Source organism: Mus musculus, chromosome X (genome assembly GCF_000001635.26).
Source record: "Mus musculus strain C57BL/6J chromosome X, GRCm38.p6 C57BL/6J".
NCBI lineage: Eukaryota > Metazoa > Chordata > Mammalia > Rodentia > Muridae > Mus > Mus musculus.
In genome coordinates this window covers 49,035,271-49,054,374 of record NC_000086.7, presented here as the reverse complement: position 1 = coordinate 49,054,374, position 19,104 = coordinate 49,035,271, and the positions used below count along the sequence as shown (strand labels likewise).

Sequence of the window (19,104 nt, the reverse complement as noted above, 5' to 3'; positions counted from 1 at the left end):
TTGGTTGACCCTTATTAAAATGCAAGATTACATAATGACAGAATTCTCCTCCCCCCTCTCCCTTTCTCTGTGTGTGCCTGTGTGTGTGTGTGTGTGTGTGTGTGTGTGTGTGTGAGAGAGAGAGAGAGAGAGAGAGAGAGAGAGAGAGTATGTGTTTACTGGGAATGAAAACTGGGACCTCACATTCCCTTACAGCCCCAGAAATTTTATGAAGGAAAGAAGCCATCCTCTTTGTGAAGCTCTTCATAGCCATAGCCCATCTGCCTAGCCTTTCATTCTTTCTTTCATCTGCTCCCTCTGTGTGCATGTGTGGATGTGAGGTTCCTTGCCTTCACTAATCCATAGAACTAGAACTGCCAAAAAGCCATGGTGACCTCTGTGGCAGCATATTGGGAAAATGGAGTGCGATTGGGTCGTTGTCAGTAGTTTTCCAAATAAACTCTTCGGTTTCAGATGATTCCAAATTCTCGGAAGCTGTGCAGACCTTGCTCACCTGGATTGAGAGGGGGGAAGTGAACCGCCGCAGTGCCAACCACTTCTACTCCATGATCCAGTCAGCCAACAGCCATGTCCGCCGCCTGGTAAATGAGAAAGCTACCCATGAGAAAGAGATGGAAGAAGCAAAAGAGAAGTTCAAGCAGGCCCTTTCTGGAATTCTCATTCAATGTAAGTAGAACTTTAGACCTCTACTGGAAGGCCAAGGGAGCCCTTCACTTAATCACCACGTGCCCTACACAGGGTCCCAGGCCTGCAGAGCTATCTCAAGTGGCAAGATGACCTTCCTAACTACCTTGTGCTCCCCTTATAGCAGTGGATCTCAGCCTTCCTGATGCTGTGACCCTTTAGTACAGTTCCTCATGCTGCGGTGACCCCCAACCATAACATTATTTTCATTGCTAATTCATAACTGTAATTTTGCTGCTGTTATGAATTGTAGTATAGATATCTGATATGCAGGATGTCTATGCAACCACCAAAGGGGTTATGGCCCACACACTTAGAACTGCATCTTGAATTGTCAAATCCCAAAGCTCCAATCACAGGGCACATGTAAGCACCCCGTTTCCATTTTCTCTGGCATAGGTTCTTCAGCTCTGCAGATGTGCTGGCATATATGTAGGCCACAGCTCACCCTTTTACAGCCCTGGTCCTCAGGGGTGCACTGGATATTTTATTGCTGATGTTAGAAAATGATGTTAGGTTTTTGTAGCTGGGTTTCTTCAGACTTCCATGATTGTCATCATGTAACACGTTTTTAAGAACTTGTGGCAATAAATAAGTTTATATTTTCCCAAGATGATTGCATAAAAATTAAATTTGCTAATTCTACATTTTCAATTTAGTTTTCTTTATCTTCACTCTATATGATAAGCACTAGATATGATAGAGGTGAGAATCCATTGAAATGGCCATTTTTAAAAGTAATACCCCTTCAGATCTATCCAAATTGTCTTAAATGATCAGATAAATTCTCAAGTACTGTGTTTCCCCTACCATGTAACAAAATTATATGATGCCATCTTTTCAATAAAGAGCTAGATTCACCTTTAGAATCAGGGCAGGGTTATGAGTTTGCTTTTAAGCAATTATGGTCTACTCTGCCTATACTTTTCTTTCTATCCCTGACTCATATGTAATTGGGATTAAGGAGCACTTCCATTTCCTCTCGTATTTTAGAAGTATATATGGACATAAAATCTAAGAGGGGAAAGCACAGATCTTCAGGACTTCAGAATAAGTAGAAAAAGAGCAGCAAGAATTGTGAGAAACCTTAAATTGTAAAAACGCAAGGAAGGCGTGGCCGTAAGGCAACAATTCTGTCTCTCAATTTCCTTTCTGTGAGAATCAGGCTCTTCTACTGCTTTCTTTCTCCCAAAAGACTCATAACTAACTTTCACTTCACTTAAGCCAGAGAAATAGCCTCCCAGACTGGCTTCCACAGACTGTCCTCTGACCTAACACACACACACACACACACACACACACACACACACACACAAACTAAATGTTTTTAAGTTTCCCTCTCTTGAAATGGAAAGCAGCAAACCCTGAAACATTCATGTGTGTTTCCCCTTTTAACATTTTAAGGGCTCTTGAAATATATTCTCTAGGACTGCATTCACAAAGATTTCTTTCATAATTTCTTCTCTAGTCAACCTTAAGAAGATACACATTCACTGGAAGCAGAAGATCACTGTGTGCTCTGTGCTTCTTGACTGACATATACTAACCACCTCACACTCCTTCCGCCATGATTTCCCTGCCGTAATTAAATGTACCCCCTCATTAAACTGTGGGCTGAAATAGACCCTCCCTCCCTTAAGCTGCTTCTTGTCAGAAAGGCATCACAGCCATGACAAGAGTAACTAACACAGCACTTCTGCACGTGTAGTCTTGTTCAAGCTCAGCCATAGCCTGCCTTGTGTCATAACAACTTGATGAAACAAGCCTTATGTTTCTCTTTTATTTTTTTTCTCTCACGTTCCATCCCTGGATGATGATTTGGCAATATCTGACTGCTGATTTGATGCTGCAGTTGAGCAGATAGTAGCTGTGTACCATTCCGCTTCCAAACAGAAGGCATGGGACCACTTCACAAAAGCACAACGTAAAAACATCAGTGTTTGGTGCAAACAAGCTGAGGTTGGTAACGTTCTACTCTGGTAGTGTCTTATGGGAACAGTTTTCTTCCTTAACAAGTTATTGACTTGAAGTTTAACCAGAATTAAATAGAGCCAAGCTCCCGTGGTCTCAACAGGGCCCCAGTGAAACACTTGAAATGTGTTGTAGACTCTGTCAACATTCAGACCACCTGCTATCAAAGGGGTAATAAATGCATGCATGTTGTCTTAAATGTATCCTGCTGGCTAGGACTCTTGATAGTGAAATGTAGCTGAGATAATTGTAGTTTGCTTATCTACACTTGCTAGTTTTGAGTACACTAATAATTACTGACCTATGCTTCTAGCATTAGGGCTGTCTTCCATTTATTCGAGTGCTTTGACAGTCAAGGCTAGAAGCTGTCTGCTGATATGTTGGAGCGAAGAAATTTCTGAGCTTCTTTTATCAAATCTGTCCATCTGTCTCTGTAGTTGGGAGATTTAAAGGGAAGAGAGGACCGGGATTTTAGATCAAGGTTGACGCACCATTCCACTTGTGGTCAAATAAATCTTTAGCATAACACTACAACATGTGTAATATGATCAGGTGACTGAACCTGGAGGGAAAGCACAGGGCAGGTTTCTTTTCACTGAATTACCCATGGAGATGCTTTTACAGTTATCTCAGATTCTTCTGTGCTGCTAAGAAGCCTACTTCCATGGGCCTGATTTATGTATGTATGTATGTATGTATGTATGTATTTAGTTATTTATCTATTTATTATCTATATAAACAACAACTTTTTCAACTTCATTCTTGGTTCATTTGGCCATTCTGACAACATATGCATTGTAACCATAGTTCATTTTTTCCCATGTTCCTATTTCTCTTTTTCCATACTGGCAGTTGAATTCAGGGCTCTCCCACTAGACAGACTCTTTCCCACAGAGCTACAGCCTCAGTAGCTAACACTTGTATTCAAAAAGCATCTTTGCACTGGTGATCTCACCTAAGTAAGCCCTATGATCCATGTAGTGCAGTCCAGAGTAGTATGGACAGAGTCTAACAAGAATTCAAGTATCAGCTTTCATTAGGTTTGTAGCTTTGTGTATAGAGCAAATAGTTCTTTATCGTTGGTTGATGATGGTAATAATGAACGACTTTTATAAGACTAAATGTTTAAGAAATGTAGATGGTATTATTTGAATTTATTATTAACAACTCAATAAGGGTATATGATCTATGTTTTTCATGTAATAAAGCTGAAATACAAACATATTAAATGATTTTATAAAATTATGCAAGTTGGAAGTAGAGTAAAAAGGATTCGCCTCTGATCTCAGCTACAGACTTCCATGCAGTTTTGAACAGGTCATCTAATCTCTTTGAGACTTTATCTCCTAGCCTTTGCAGTGAAGGCAATATTCTCTCCACTCTGTCCTTCTGTGAATAGGTACTGCAGTCTGTATGGAACAGCTGAAAACTTTGAGAAACGTTTAAGAGAAAATAAGCAAAACCCTGATCCTGTCCTATAGTCTGATAGGCTCAGCAGAGAGAAACAAGAGTCATGAGAAATCTCCTGTAGATATCCATTCCACCAGTATATGGAATCACACAAAGTTAATAGTGTCTTCATTCATTTTAAATCTCTAGCGTCACTTTGAAATTCAAACATTTTCAATTTTGGAAATTGTCACTAACCCGCTTTGGCATCTGGGGGGGGGTAAACCGAGGTAGGCAGAGGGCGATGGTCAGTGCTTACAGTGGCTGATGTAGGTCAGTTCAGATAGTGACAGGGGTGACTGCCTATAGCAACCAGTGAATGGAGAAATTACTCAAGAGACTTTTCTCTGAGGGAACAGAGCTTAATTTCCTGGGCTAGCAATCCTTGTGGCCACTGAAAAACTCTGAACTCTTTTAACTCCTTGAGGCCAACAAAAGTCAGACTCCAATAACCTTATGCATACAAATACAAACATACATGCATGCTTACAGACAGACAGACAGACAGACATATATACATATTCACACATATACACAAGCTCCAACTCACACACAGATAAGCTTTACATTTATACAAACATACAGATTTGATGAATGGAACGAAGTTCTAACATACTCCCACACAGACTTTACACATTTCATACATACATACACATACATGTATACATATAGACATACATACATACATACATACATACATAGTTAATAGGTGGAAAGAACAATGTTCCAACATACTCTCACACGAACTTTACATATATACATACATACACATAGTTGATGGGTGGAAAGAACAATGTTCCAACAACTTTTTTTAATCTTCTATGGCAAATATGTCTCAGCAGAATCTCTCAAGCAGTATAAAATTACAATGTGATTATGTTTTAGTTTTCTTCTAGTAAATGACTGTGAAAAAACAATAGGTTCCACAAATACCTTTACAAGAAATAGTATTACACAGTTCAGGTAAAGAAAAGGAATTATTCCCAAGAACCCACGTACGTTCATCTCTAAGCAACTTGTTAGAGATTAACAAAGTGTGAGCAAGTGAGTAGTTTTCTCAGCCAGATTCTTTTACTAGCCATCAGCAATTTGCAGTTACAGAGAAAAAAATTATTATTATTATTATTATTATTTATCTTTAAAAGTAATCTTGTATTTTGCTGAAAGGACCCAGATATAGCTCTCTCTTGTGAGACTATGCCGCGGCCTAGCAAACACAGAAGTGGATGATCACAGTCAGCTATTGGATGGGTCACACGGCCGATGGAGGAGCTAGAGAAAGTACCCAAGGAGCTAATGGGAACTGCAACCCTATAGGTGGAACAACAATATGAACTAACCAGTACCCTGGAGCTCTTGTCTCTAGCTGCACATGTATCAAAAGATGGCCTAGTCGGCCATCACTGCAAAGAGAGGCCCATTGGACTTGCAAACTTTATATGTTCCAGTACAGGGGAACGCCAGGGCCAAAAAGGGGGAGTGGGTGGGTAGGGGATTGGAGGGGTGGGTATGGGGGATCTTTGGGATAGCATTGAAAATGTAAACGAGGAAAATACCTAATAAAAAAAAAAGGAAAAAAAAAGTAATCTTGTAAAATCTACCTAGGGAGTATATCCTTTATGCTTAAATTCAGTCATCGCAAAGATCACTGTTATGGTGAGCTGGCCATTCTGCAAAGCTAAAGAGAATGGAGACTCATAGAGCCCTTCTGCAGTAATGTTCTGGAGCCTCCTTGGCAGGGTGATGGAGGGAGAAGATGCATGGGCTGCACTGCTGTATGAGCATTCTGTGCTTGATGTGTTTCCTACTTAAGTGACTGGATTACATTGAATCTCACCTTCCTCAGTCTTGGTAACTGAAACTACTGCTGGCATAAGACATAGCAAGCTCCTGCCTTTCCTCCGGTTTTTCATCCAACTGTGAAATCAATCTCATGACCTCCCTCTGAGTTTGCCCTCCTTAAACCCCAGAGAGTTCTTCCATTTTTATACTGCTGCCTCTTGAACTGCAGTTTGGTTTTCCTATTGTTTTTGGTTTTGCTTTCAACTCTGCAACTTCTCCACTGATAGCAGACCACTGAGAAGACTCCAAAGCTATATCCTATGGGAGCGGGGAACTGTGCTCTTACCATGTGGCTGCCTTTTAGCATCCCACTGAAAATCAAAACAGCTCAAAGTCATGTGTTTCATCAAGTTAGACATTTCTGACAACTTCTTACAGTTGCCTCAGGGAACGAATCAGCTAGTGGTAGCCTCAAGTCAGAAGGTTTTTCTCATTCCTTGTCTCACTGCTATGCAATCTACCTGTATTCTCACTCTGCTGAATGAGAGATGGAGTATGAACTTAGAAAAAGCCCATCTTTGAGGAACTCAGATACTATGAAACTACATGCCAAGCTTTTACTTTAATTCTGGTTTGTATGTGTGTGAGGCTCATGGTAATGAAATTGGAAGGGATGCTAATGAGGACTGAAGCAGCACCTCTTACTGCAAGTTGATGCCTACAGTCACAGCTGTGTATATTATAGGGATACTCTTCTGCAGAATCGTTTGAAATTTTGTGTTTCTCTCAACCTGGCCTACACTAGGTGGTACACCTTGTAAAATGTATTAAAAAAAAAGAACCATAGCCATGAACATTAAGATGATACCTCTCACATCCTTCCTCATACAAGATTTCACAGCACTGAGCTCAGATAAAGAAGTTTGCAGGTGGATACTGAAGTCACCAGTGTGCCCTTGTTTGGTACTCAGTTGCATTAAGACTGGCTGTTGGCCTTCCGTCAAAAAGTATACTAACCCGTCTTTGCATTAACCTAATTTGTATTACCACTGTTTGCCATACAAGATACAAAGTTGTGTTTGTGAGTTGTTTCATTGTATTAAATGATATCTGAGAAATAAATTGTTATGTCAGTGTACAAGCTACTTATTTCCCTAGCCTCTGTTCTTTTCCATTCCCTCATGACTCCTTTCCTGCCATGTTTCTTGCTAATGTTGAAAATATAGAGAGAGGCTAGTAGGATCTTGTTACACGTTTAATATGGAGTGTTGATATTCTGGTAATCGTGTTCCTATCGTAAAACATGAGTAGTATCAATTTAAGTCCACATAAATATTTGTGAAACTATGGTTAAATAATTAATGTGTAATGATTTATGGTTTTCTTACTTTGTAATAAATCAAAGATGTCAACTGGTACAAAGTGATTCTTTGCATACATTTCCTTCTGTCTCTGGTTTCTTTCATTCTATATGAAAGTGTTTTGTCCTTTGTTTTGTTTTGTTTTGTTTTTGTTTTTTATTATTGTTGTTGTTGTTGTTGTTGTTCTCCATTGTGGAGCAGTGTGAATTTCTAAGTTCCAGAAAAGTTTGCCACCATTTAGAACAGACTCAAAGTCATTAAAATGCCATTTCAGAAGTCACTACCTATTCATTGTTGAAAAGTGATGTACCACATATTTACAGCAGGGAGGAAAAAGGATGGGATGGGAACTTTAGGGCCACTTTTTTTTTAAGTATTCTGTTGGTGCCATGTCTCAGTAGATTCCATGTAGTGATTAACACATACACATTACTGAAAATATTCTTGCATGCCATTACCACATTTCAGTTGCAGTATTGTATCAAGAAATCAGAATGACAAATGGAGCAAATCTGAGAGACAGCTATTACCTTTGATGTCTGTACTTTGGTGGCTAAGAATCCAGTCCCTACTTGCACCTGTGTCTAAGCTATTTAGAATGCTTTTGGGGGTGGGTGCATGTGACCTATACTCTTTTACTCTGAAAGTATTTGTAGAGTTTGGTTTCTCAAAACTTATCTGATTTAACCAGAAAATGCAGAAAAGAGGTACTGAATACCGTAATGGTAAGGTTTTCCAGGAATTAACATCTTACTTTTCTTAGAAGTATTGTCATTTACCAAAAGATCCTTCTAGATTTCCTTTAATATGGTACCCACAGCCTCTGCTTTTCTCTTTGCTTTTGTTCCATTTGTATGGCTTAGTATTGGGAATTTGTAGAAAGATAATAAGACCCTTAGGGTTTTTTTGTAGCTAAGGATTGTATAGTGCATATAACAGTCCACTAATTAACTTAGAAAACACTTCTCCTGAGTTTTTCTTATTTTTCATCTTATTAGCCAAAATAACTTGTCCCTGAGGTATTTTGAAACATTTAGGTAAAATTTGACCCTAATTATGTTATGTTTCTAGGGGCATTTGAAACTATAAAAGATCTCCAGTTAACTCACATCATGTAATTATTGAAGTTTTTGTATTTCTAAAATCTTATGCTGTCTTGCCAAGCTGGAAGCAAAAGCTGATTTATAGATGCTGGGAAGCTACAAGACAGGTTTAAGATGTTCCTTCCCTGGATGCTCACAGTCAGCTATTGGATGGAACACAGGGCGCCCAATGAAGGAGCTAGAGAAAGTACCCAAGGAGCTAAAAGGGTCTGCAACACTATAGGAGGAACAACAATATGAACTAACCAGTACCCCCAGAGCTCGTGTCTCTAGCTGCATATGTAGCAGAAGATGGCCTAGTAGGCCATCATTGGGAGGAGAGGCCCTTGGTCTTGCAAAGATTATATGCCCCAATTCAGGGGAATACCAGGGACAGGAAGCGGGGGTGGGTGGGTTGGGGAGCAGGGCGGGAGAGTGTATAGGGGACTTTCAGGGATAGCATTTGAAATGTAAATGAAGAAAATATCTAATAAAAAATTGTTTAAAAAAATGTTCCTTCCCTGGGATATTTCCCAAGAATGAACACAATTTACTCTTGACATTAGTGACATGCTTGTGAGGTGAGAGTTGGTTTCTGATTATACCCTGTGACAGCCTACATTTTTGTTAGAAATCTAGAAGGCCACATTTTTTCATGATGCAGTAAACTGTACAATATTTGAATTTTCCAGTATGTCAAACTTTGTTATAATCACCTTCCAGTAACAGCTCTGATGAAAATTGAAACTAAATCTCACAGGAATAGAAAATGTCCTCACTGCCCTCAATGCAATGAGTCTGAATAAGACATAGCACATCTTTTTCATGACAAGGCCCTTTAAAGTTCATTTGTAATAAGTAACCCATAATTTTCTACCTTAAGGAAAGTCCCTGCTACATGAGAGGTACTGTATTAGCATCTGATTTTTCTGCTACTTCTTAACACTCAGTGATGATACTAAATAGCTCACTTTTTAAGGAGTCCTTCATTTAGTATGAATGAAAAGTTAACTGGAACTAGAAATCCATTTTCTGATAAATGAATTAAAAGGAGGACATTGGGATAGTGACTAAGTATAACATTATCAATAAATGCATTTGAAGGTCAAGCATGGTGGCACATGTCTTTAATCCCAGCACTCAGGAGGCAGAGCCAGGCAGGTCTCTAAGTTTGAGGACAGCCTGGTCTACAGAGTGAGTTTCAGGACTGCTAGAACTACTTAGTAAAACCTTGTCTAAGAAAGGGGGGGAGAAAGAAGGAAAGGAAAGGAAAGGAAAGGAAAGGAAAGGAAAGGAAAGGAAAGGAAAGGAAAGGAAAGGAGGAAGGGAGGGAATGGGAAGGGATAAGGAAAGGAAAGGAAAGGAAAGGAAAGGAAAGGAAAGGAAAGGAAAGGAAAGGAACAAAAGAAAGAAATATACAGGATGCTATAAATGGGATAAGTTACATTGGTCAGCTTTGGGTGTTTCCTATATTAAAACCCAGTAGGAACTAGCATAGGTAGGAAATCCTCAGCTTAGAACCTAGGAAATGAATAGCAAGCCAGAGGTGTGTCTAAATGGTTGCAAGTTGCTCTAAAATGCATAGTTCCCATTCTTACTTGTTTTAGTATATATGTGCATGTATATATACACATATGTGTCTGAGGGTGTGTGTGTGTGTCATACACACACACGTATTTGAAGCCCAGAGGACCATACTCAATTGTTTCTCCACCTTATTTTTTCAAAATGTCTCACTAAATCTAGAGCTTGCTGATTCAGCTAGACTGGCTGTCCAGCATCCTCCTGTCTCCAGCTCCCAGCACTGTACCAAGATATTTCCCTGGGTACTAAGGATCTAACTGGAGTCCTCACCTTTGCATGGAAAGCACTTTACCAGCTGGGCTGTTTCCAAAGCCCCTTTTATATTTTTAAAGAAACTTTTTCCAATTATCACCATGGCTTTCCCAGCTCACTTTCAGCCTGGAAAAACCTCATTCATCATTTCCAAGGCTAATAACTCTTTTGATGATGCCTTCTTGCATTTATCTTTATCTGGAAAAAATCTTTGTTTTATCTTTATTCTTGACATTTGTTCCAAATGTGAAATTCTGAAATGGTAGGCATTTTAATTTCTCCACAAACTTTAATGAGATTTTTTTTGCTGTTTTCCTCTCTATATAACATAGTATTGTCCTCTAGCTACTTTTAAGAGTATTTTTTACTGTTTTTAATTTCCTGTGGTTGGACTACGATGTTCCCAGACATACTTTATTTCACATAGGCTCTGCCTTAGGTTCACTGAGCTCTTTGGATAAGTGGCTTAATGCCCTTAGTCAAATTTAAGGAATCATCAGCCATTATTTCTTCTTTCCTTTCTCTCTTTCTAAAATTCATTCACATGTAGGTTTAAACTTCAATATCCAATCCCACAATTTCCTGAGGCTCTGATAATATCCATCCCATCTTTTAAATTGGGTGGTATGAATGTATCAATCTGTCAGTAGTCTTTAAGTCCCTAACTTATACACAGTACTTCTTGATAGGCAATTTTCTCTGAAGAGCTTCCCTCTGTAGAGGAATTATAATCTAGCAACATGCCTGCTCTGATCACATCTAAAACCCTTCTAGGACTGTATGATCTGGCTGGAATTCAGACATATCCTTAGTACACACCTTTAATCTCTCTGGTTGGAGTCCTTTAGTATATACCTTTAATCCCAAACAATGACAGCTAATTGAGAGGCAAAGTGACAAATCAGGCAGAAAATTAAAACATGAGCTAGAGATAGGATATGCCCAACTCTCAGGAGAACAGCTTCTTAAAAGCAGAGTAGAGAGAGTGCAGTCAGGAGTTGAGTTAATTGAGAGTCAGCACAGGCAGTTCAGCTGAGTACAGCTGAGTTCTGGTCAGTTCTGGTCAGTCAGCTGAGTTCAGAACAACTGAGTCGAATCAGTTAGTTGGGAGTCAGTGCAGTGAGTGCAGTGTAGGGGAGTTGAATCCATTCATGAATTAATGCAGTTCAGTTTGTACAGCAGAGAGAGTTGAAGCTAGAGAACAAGGAACCGGATTAGAACAAATTACCAGAGTTAGTTTGAAGGCAAGCACAGCAATTCAGTGAGAAGCTAAGAGAAAGCAGATTGAATCTGTCAGCTTGGAGAGGAGTTTGAGCCAGAACAGCTGAGGTGAACCAGCTAGAGTTCAAAGAGAACTAGGGAGGGGTGAGCTTATTCAGCAGAAAGTCTCAGAGGCTGAGAACATTCTAGGCCTAGATTAGATTGTATGGAGGCTAAAGGCTTCCAGGACTGTGCCTAGGGATAGTTTGTACAGAGAGAGAAATTCTCTGGACTCAGCCCAAGTTATGTATTTGTAAAACATAGGTATGGCTCTCATCTCATCTCTACGTCTGAAGGAATAAAAGTTATTTTACATTCCTCACACCCAGAAGCTGAATTTCTAGAAAAGTCTGTCTATACAGTGAATTTCAATGCAGTTCTGGTCACTCAGCTTTGTGACTCATAAGAGTAGTGTTTATCAGGAAATACTTAGCTTTAAGTTAGTATGAACCTGTGGGTTTGTATGTGCACATGTTCATATGCATGTGTTTGTGCATGTATATGTGTCTGTCTATGTAGGCTTCTCATTCATTACTACATTTTGGATATACTAGCTGTCCTTGCATCTGCTGTTGTCTTATTTTGGAGAGTGACTTTTATCACCTAATCAATTCCTCATTATTCTACTCCTTTCAGTGGAAAAAAAACCTTCACATTAAGTATTTCTTGATTAAATTTTTGTTCTGCTGATTGAACTCTATCACCAGATGCTGAAAAATCATTCTGTCAAAAATTTTACTGCACAAAGATATGTGGAAGTAACTGACAATAACATCATAAAGGTGTACAATAGGAACTTTCTGTTTCTTTGTTCATTATTTCCAGACCAAGAAAGAAAGAGAGAGAGGGGGGGAAGGAAGGAAGGAAGGAAGGAAGGAAGGAAGGAAGGAAGGAAGGAAGGAAGGAAGGAAGGAAGAAAAAGAAAGAAAGAAAGAAAGAAAGAAAGAAAGAAAGAAAGAAAGGAAGGAAGGAAGGAAGGAAGGAAGGAAGGAAGGAAGAAAGAAAGAAAGAAAGAAAGAAAGAAAGAAAGAAAGAAAGAAAGAAAGAAAGAAAGAAAGAAAGAAAGAAAGAAAGAAAGGAAGAAAGAAAGAAAGAAAGGAAGAAAGAAAGAAAGAACTTTTATCTTCTCTTACTTTAAGCTAAATGAATCTGGGGTATTTTTAAGGTCTCTGACCTTCTGATGAGATGCTCCATCTTTTTCTTCAATGTGAGCATAATTCCTTTATACCATGAGGACAATTAAAGAGCTACTTTGATTCTTTGTTTACTGAATACTACATCTGAAACATTTCAAGGTTGGTCTTTTAAGCTAGAGGTTTTTATCTGTTAGATAGCAGTTCCCAGTAACAATTTAACTCCTTTAGTCTTAGCTAAACTATTCGGAGCCATCTATGCTTCTTTGGTTGAGAAAGTACCCAAAAATGTGAACATGTTTTTGTGTGCAAACTGTAAAGAATCTGTGTGTGTATGTTTTTATGTATGTATGTATGCATGCATGAATGTATGTCTTCCTCTCTCCATTATCCCCCCTTTCCTCCATGCTGTCATCTCCCCACACATACACACTTCTTTCTAAGATCCCTTCCTTACTTTGCAGTGGCTGCTTTTCTACTAACCACTTGCTTCCAGTTGTTTAAGCCACAAAGGCCCGGTTTTCAACTAGAAATGTAACTACCCTGTGACTAACTCTCATCTGCTCTCAAACTAAGAGGATTTCAAACTTAGAAAACTTGTCTGTATTGTTTTCCACTTCTTGCAAATGCCAGTTCCTCATTATAATATCCCTACATTTATTCCCTCCCCAGTGACATCAAGTAGGTATGCATTTCTTATTGTCCAAACATTATAGTTACTGTCCATGAGAGAGTTAGCCCAGTAGAAGTTTACTCTTAACCATTCACTTTTTTTTCTGTATCTTCTGAAACTATAAAATCTTGGTTTAGAATTCTGTTCAGCAGAGCTATTGGAGGACAGGAAATAGCAAGCAGCATAATTAAAGTGACCAACATGGGAAAGTGTAAATGACAAAATGCTAAAGGGAAATTCCAGAGATCCACACAGGTAAGAGGAGAGTCTTTTGGGGCCAACTGACCTTTCTAATATGGAATGGACCTAAGAATCCTAGGCTGCTATAGTTCTGGGTCTGGAAAGAAGCTTAATGAAAAACAGAGTGTAGGAAAGTATTCCTTTAAGTGAGACAGTTTAGCCTCAGTGTGTCTCTGCCTTTTGTCTTAAGGGCACCCTGAGAGTGTTTAATATGTCCCCATAACTCAGTCCATTTCCCCAATATGTTCTGAAAACCATACCTTTTAACCATAGGAAATTCGCAACATTCATAATGATGAATTAATGGGAATCAGAAGAGAAGAAGAAATGGAAATGTCTGATGATGAAATAGAAGAGACAACAGAAACAAAAGAAACGGAGGAATCAGGTAATGACAATTCTGGTTTGTTTTATGTAATGAGCATTTACTTGCAGTAAATACAAACATTGATCATATAATTTATGACAGACTGTCAAAATAACATATGCACAATTTTAAATAACATTTTAATAATGTACAAATCTAATGTTGTCATAAAGTCACAATGTTTAAAATCTACAGAGTTAAAAAAATCTGAATTATATAGCATTGCAGTTACTTAGCAAATATATTGTGAACCAAATAAAAGCCCACAAAAAGTTGTCTATGTGAAGATGTTTATTTTAATCTAGTACAGTAAAGAACTCACAGTAAGACAAAGGCTATGGTGTTGACACCAAAGAGGCCTATAGGGTAATCTTGAACAGTAAGACAACGCCTTACCCATCAGTTTCATCATCAATTATCGTGAGTAAAAGATGACTACAAGAGTGAATACCTGCCACCAGACCAGTTTTTCAGGTAAACCATTGTGAACTATCTTAGGACATCAATTATAATAAAAAGGAAGTAGAACAGGCATTGGGCTGAGGAGATGACTTGGTATGTAAGAGCACTTACTATGCAAACGAGAGAACCTGAGTTCAAACCACCACATAAAAAGCCAACCATGGCCACAAATGCCTGTAACCACATTACTGTTGGGAGATGGGAAGTACACAAGATGATCACTAGAAAATGATAGAGCAAAATACCTAACATACTTCTCTGGCCTCTTTGCTTTGTGCACATGTGGTTGTGCACATCTGTACACCACATGCCATATACCACATACCCCCACATTTTTTAAAAATCAAAGTACTAGCTCTAACATTCAAATCTCTAATTTCTAGTCTCAGGTCTGGGAGAGACTTTTCTCCCACTGGCAATTATCATCTGTGTCATAACATCTCACTTGGAATCTGTGGTGCTTAGATTAATTCATCTAGTCATTTTATAGCTGTTAGGTGCCAAGCAAGATGCAACAATTGGAAGTATACAAGTAATTTTATGTCTCTGCCTTTTGCCATGGGGTCAGATTGATTGACCAAAACATAAATGTGAAGGTCCCAATCCAGGTGTATATATAAAGAAGTCAGAAGCTCCAATCCCATGTTCACTCTATAAACAGAAGAACACCGTCAAGTCAGACTTTGTAAAAGCATCCACTAGCTGTTGAATGGAATTTTCTGATTTTGTAATATGCTTGATCCATAAATATACAAACTACTGTCTACGCTAGATACTGTATAAGCAGTGGTTAGCATTTCCAAAATAGTGACTTGCTGCAAATAAATACTGCAAACCTATAGCCAAATAAAGAAAAGACTGTAACAGTGGTGGAGCCGTGCAACTTATTTAAGTGCTTCTCTAAGATATACTATAGCAGATTAATTATGACTCATAGGCTTTCTTCCACCTCAGTATCTTCAGCATCATATACACTATTTCTACATTGTTACAGTGGAATAAATGCAACCTAAGTTTGAACACCCACTTGATGGATTGTAGAGATTTTGGAGTTATTGGGGGAAGTGCAGGGTGTGTGGGAAATTCATATTGAATGTACTTACTAGGGATATATAATTGCATTTTGCTTCTGTGTCTCTTCTGAGTTAAAAGCTGTATTGGCTACTGCACAGAATCTTATTCGTTTAGAGACTGGAAACTCCCTGACAGATCATCTTATAGCTATTTTCTTTCCTGTTCCACATGCCAGGATGCTGCTTTGTCAAATAAAGCTATCTACAATAGACTTAATGGAGCTTACCAAATAGCTTTTCTCCCAGAAGGTTTCAATTCATTTTAATTCAAGGACTTTTGTGCATTCTTCTTCCCCTCGATCGTATCTAATTCTGTTATCTCACTTCTGTAGTACTCAACTGCAGAAATCCTGCTCGACGTGAGCCAGCAAGTGTCTCCTCGGTTTTTATCTAAATCAGCTACATGTTTTAGCTATCACTTCTTTCCAATTAAAAGCTTAAGCGTGTAGATCTCCAGGTTGTTGTTTTCTCTCCCTGTGCTTCCCAAGCTTGCATTCCAGGGCCCTACAGTGTATTCCTGGTTATCTTTTACTTCACAAGCAAAGTAAAACCAGTAGTACCTTGGCATGCTTCAGAATTTCTGTTCTTCCAGAGACTCACTATTAGCCCATATTTGTGGTACAGTACTTTCAATGGAAGAAAGGACTGCATGCCAAAAGCAATCTATTCAACAGGGGGAAATCACATTGGAGCAAATTGGGTATTGTGAAATTGCTTCAATCTATTGTTAATCATGTACCCAGTAAACAGAGGGCTAAAAGGAGCTGTCCTTTTCTCCATCTCCATGTTTTTCCTTCTTCAGCTAGATTAGTAGTTATCAGGGCTGGTCCACCTAAAACCCATTTCCTTAAGCATATGCACTGTCAGTCACAAAAGATACATTCTATAATGAATAATGTATTTTATATGTGAAATTTCCTGTGAGAGTAGACATTAAATGCTAACAACCCCCATGTACCTTTTTCACTGGTAGGTATGTTAGATTATATAAATCATTGTACAAAGGATACTTCTATGGGAAAACAACCTTGTAAACATTGATTATATATAATTCTTTATCAGTCATAATTCAATAAAGCTGATTAAAATTAAAAAATAGTTATGAGATATAGAGACTCGGATCCAGTAGGCCTTTAATGGGAGTTTCAGAAACTAAAAATATTTAGATTCTGCCAGTTCAGGAACCATATTTTGGAAAGAGCAATCTAGACAAAGTCTCCTTGATTGTTCTAGCCAAAATATCCTTTTCCCTATTCCCTTCTCCCCATCCTCTACCTTCCACTAGTCTTACCTTAAGAATTTAACCAATTAATTATTTCTATGTCCTGTAAGCTGACAGAAATATGAATATAAACATCTATAAATCCACATAAGTTTAAAAAAATCTATTTGCTGCTAACCTGGAAAGTACTGATTAGAATCCAGCCTGGTCCAGAGTAGTCACAGTTGTGCAGGGCCTTGAAAGGGGAACAGGTATGGAACAGAGGTAAGAGAGCATCCTGATTGTGCGTAGAGATTGAAGTAGGAAGTAGGAAGTTGATGATGGAAAGGGGCAAGCTATGTTTTGGAGGATAAAAGATTAAGTCGGCATTTATCCCTCTTCAGACTCCCCAGACGTAAACTATCCACAGCTGGCAAAATCATCTACTATCTGGATGGATCTACTATCTGGAGGAGAATGCATTTTAGACTTAGATTTAGCATAATAAGCATCCTAAGCGCATCAGACCACAGCACCACTGTGATGACAGCGGCATGAAATCTACTTTTTAGAATATAATTTAGAAAAAGACAGAGAAGTCAGATCCTGTTCTAGGCATCGAGTTGTGAGATAATGAAGACTGTGTCTAGAGTGATGTCACTAGGATGAAGATGTGAGAGCCCTTCATAGAGGAACAGACTAAAGGCTTTATTGTAAGGCTGCAGCATAGGTGAAGGAAATGAAAGAGCATAAACCGAGCTTCTTCTCTAATCTAGAAACTAGAGAACAGATGAGTATATTAGTTCACTGGAGCTGGAACAGCAAAGTACTGGATACAGTGAGAGACTTAACAGTCGAGGGCTTATTGTCTTAATTTTAGAAGACTAGGAAATAAGGTGGTAGTACCAGCAGACTTGGTTCCTTCTAAAGGTTTTGGAAGTGAGAGGTTTTGTTGTGAGCGTCTTGGTTTCTTTTTAAAAAAAATAACAGTTATGGTATGTGGATATGTTTTTGCTTTAATCCTAGGTGTGGGGTAAGAGGCTGTTTCATGGCAGGTGATAATTTGTCTCCTGCACTGGCTGGGGCATGATTTTGCCAGCTGTGGATAGTTTAAGTCTGAGGAGTCTGGAGAGGGATCAATGGGAGAGTCCTGAGAGGGGCTGTGGGGGCTGCTGCTCCTCCAGCTCCCCCAACTGCCCCAGCTGCTACTGGTCCCTGCTGCTACATTTCCTGGATTGCCGCTTTGCTGTTGCTGGATTGCTGAACATTCTTATGACAGTAAAGATTGGACTTCCCCTATGTACCCAATACCCCTGATCAACAGGAAGTAGTCTAAAGAGGTCTATGGCCACTTTCCCTGCTAAGCTTCATTCTCTTCTACCTAGTTCTGGGGGTAGGGTTGGTGGAAGGGATTGGGGTGGAATAGGGTTGGAAAGGAAGAGGTATAAGAACCCAGTTAAATAGCCCAAAGCTATGCCGACATGAAACATAATGTGTTCTAACTCCTCCCAGTTCTGGTTGTTTGGCAGCAACCATTGGGATTCTTTGACATAGGGGTTTATTGCCCCAATCTCTGCCTTGATATTCACATGAAATCTGTCTCCATGCCTAAATTTCCCCCTTTCAGTAAGGGAACCAATCATATTGGGTTGCAACCCACCATAATCGCTATAGAGTAACTCGGTTACTTCTGTAAATGCCTTGTTACTAAGCGAAATCCCATTCTTAGAGCTTCATCATCCTTGGGATGGTGGGGAGGATCACAAAGTAAACCACAGAGCAGAGCTTACATAAATGCACTGAAATTAAAGGACTTGTTGTTATAGTTGAGGTTGATGTGGAGGAGGCATGGAGAGGCAGGGTCTTGCTGTGAGCCGAAATTGCTCTGGAACTCACTCTATAGCCCAGGTTGTTCTTAAACCTTCAGTACTCTTCCTGCCTCTTCCACCTGAGTTCTGGGATTACAAATGTTCACTTTTAAAGTTGATTTTTTTTTATGTTCAGTAGAAGGGAAGATGGTCATAACGAATGTGACTTCTTCAACACTAGAAGATGTGAGAACATTTATGGGAAATTGTGGGAAAACAAACAAAAACAAAATGGATCCAAACTTGGATGAAGCTTACATTTTAAAGAGAATTTTCTCTGACAAAATAGAGGGGGAAGCTGAAAGTATATATGCAGCCCAGACTTCTGTATATAGTAAGAGATTGATCATCCATTAATCACAGAAGCTATTTAGAAATAAAACCATAAAGAGTGAGGAATAGATATGGAGTACATATTGTAGAAAGCAGGGAAGTCACAAGAAAGAGTTGAGAGATCCATCAGCAAGGGCCAACCTGAGTCCATATTAACCTAGCTGCCTAGTTCCACAGCTCCCTTTAAATGTGCTCTGAGGCCCAGAGGAAAGAGCACAAAAAGTTGAGTCAAGTGACCATAAGTTACAGGCCATCATGGTCAGCTTGGTCAAAGGTTTTCAGGAGACTGGAGAAACAGAGGGTGCTGATGAGTTGGCAGTAGAATTGAT

At 39.1% G+C, this 19,104-nt stretch overlaps 1 protein-coding gene across 31 annotated transcripts in view; it reads left to right on the top strand.

The window, feature by feature from the left end:
• Window positions 1–19,104, top strand: part of Enox2 (ecto-NOX disulfide-thiol exchanger 2) — a 278,537-nt gene that overhangs the window by 233,869 nt on the left and 25,564 nt on the right. For all 31 annotated transcript variants that reach the window (NM_145951.5, NM_001271448.1, NM_001271450.1 and 28 more), the window contains 3 exons: window positions 454–666; window positions 2,537–2,643; window positions 13,745–13,859. In NM_145951.5, the coding sequence (NP_666063.1) occupies window positions 454–666; window positions 2,537–2,643; window positions 13,745–13,859 (435 nt within the window). The remainder of the gene's footprint in view (window positions 1–453; window positions 667–2,536; window positions 2,644–13,744; window positions 13,860–19,104) is intronic.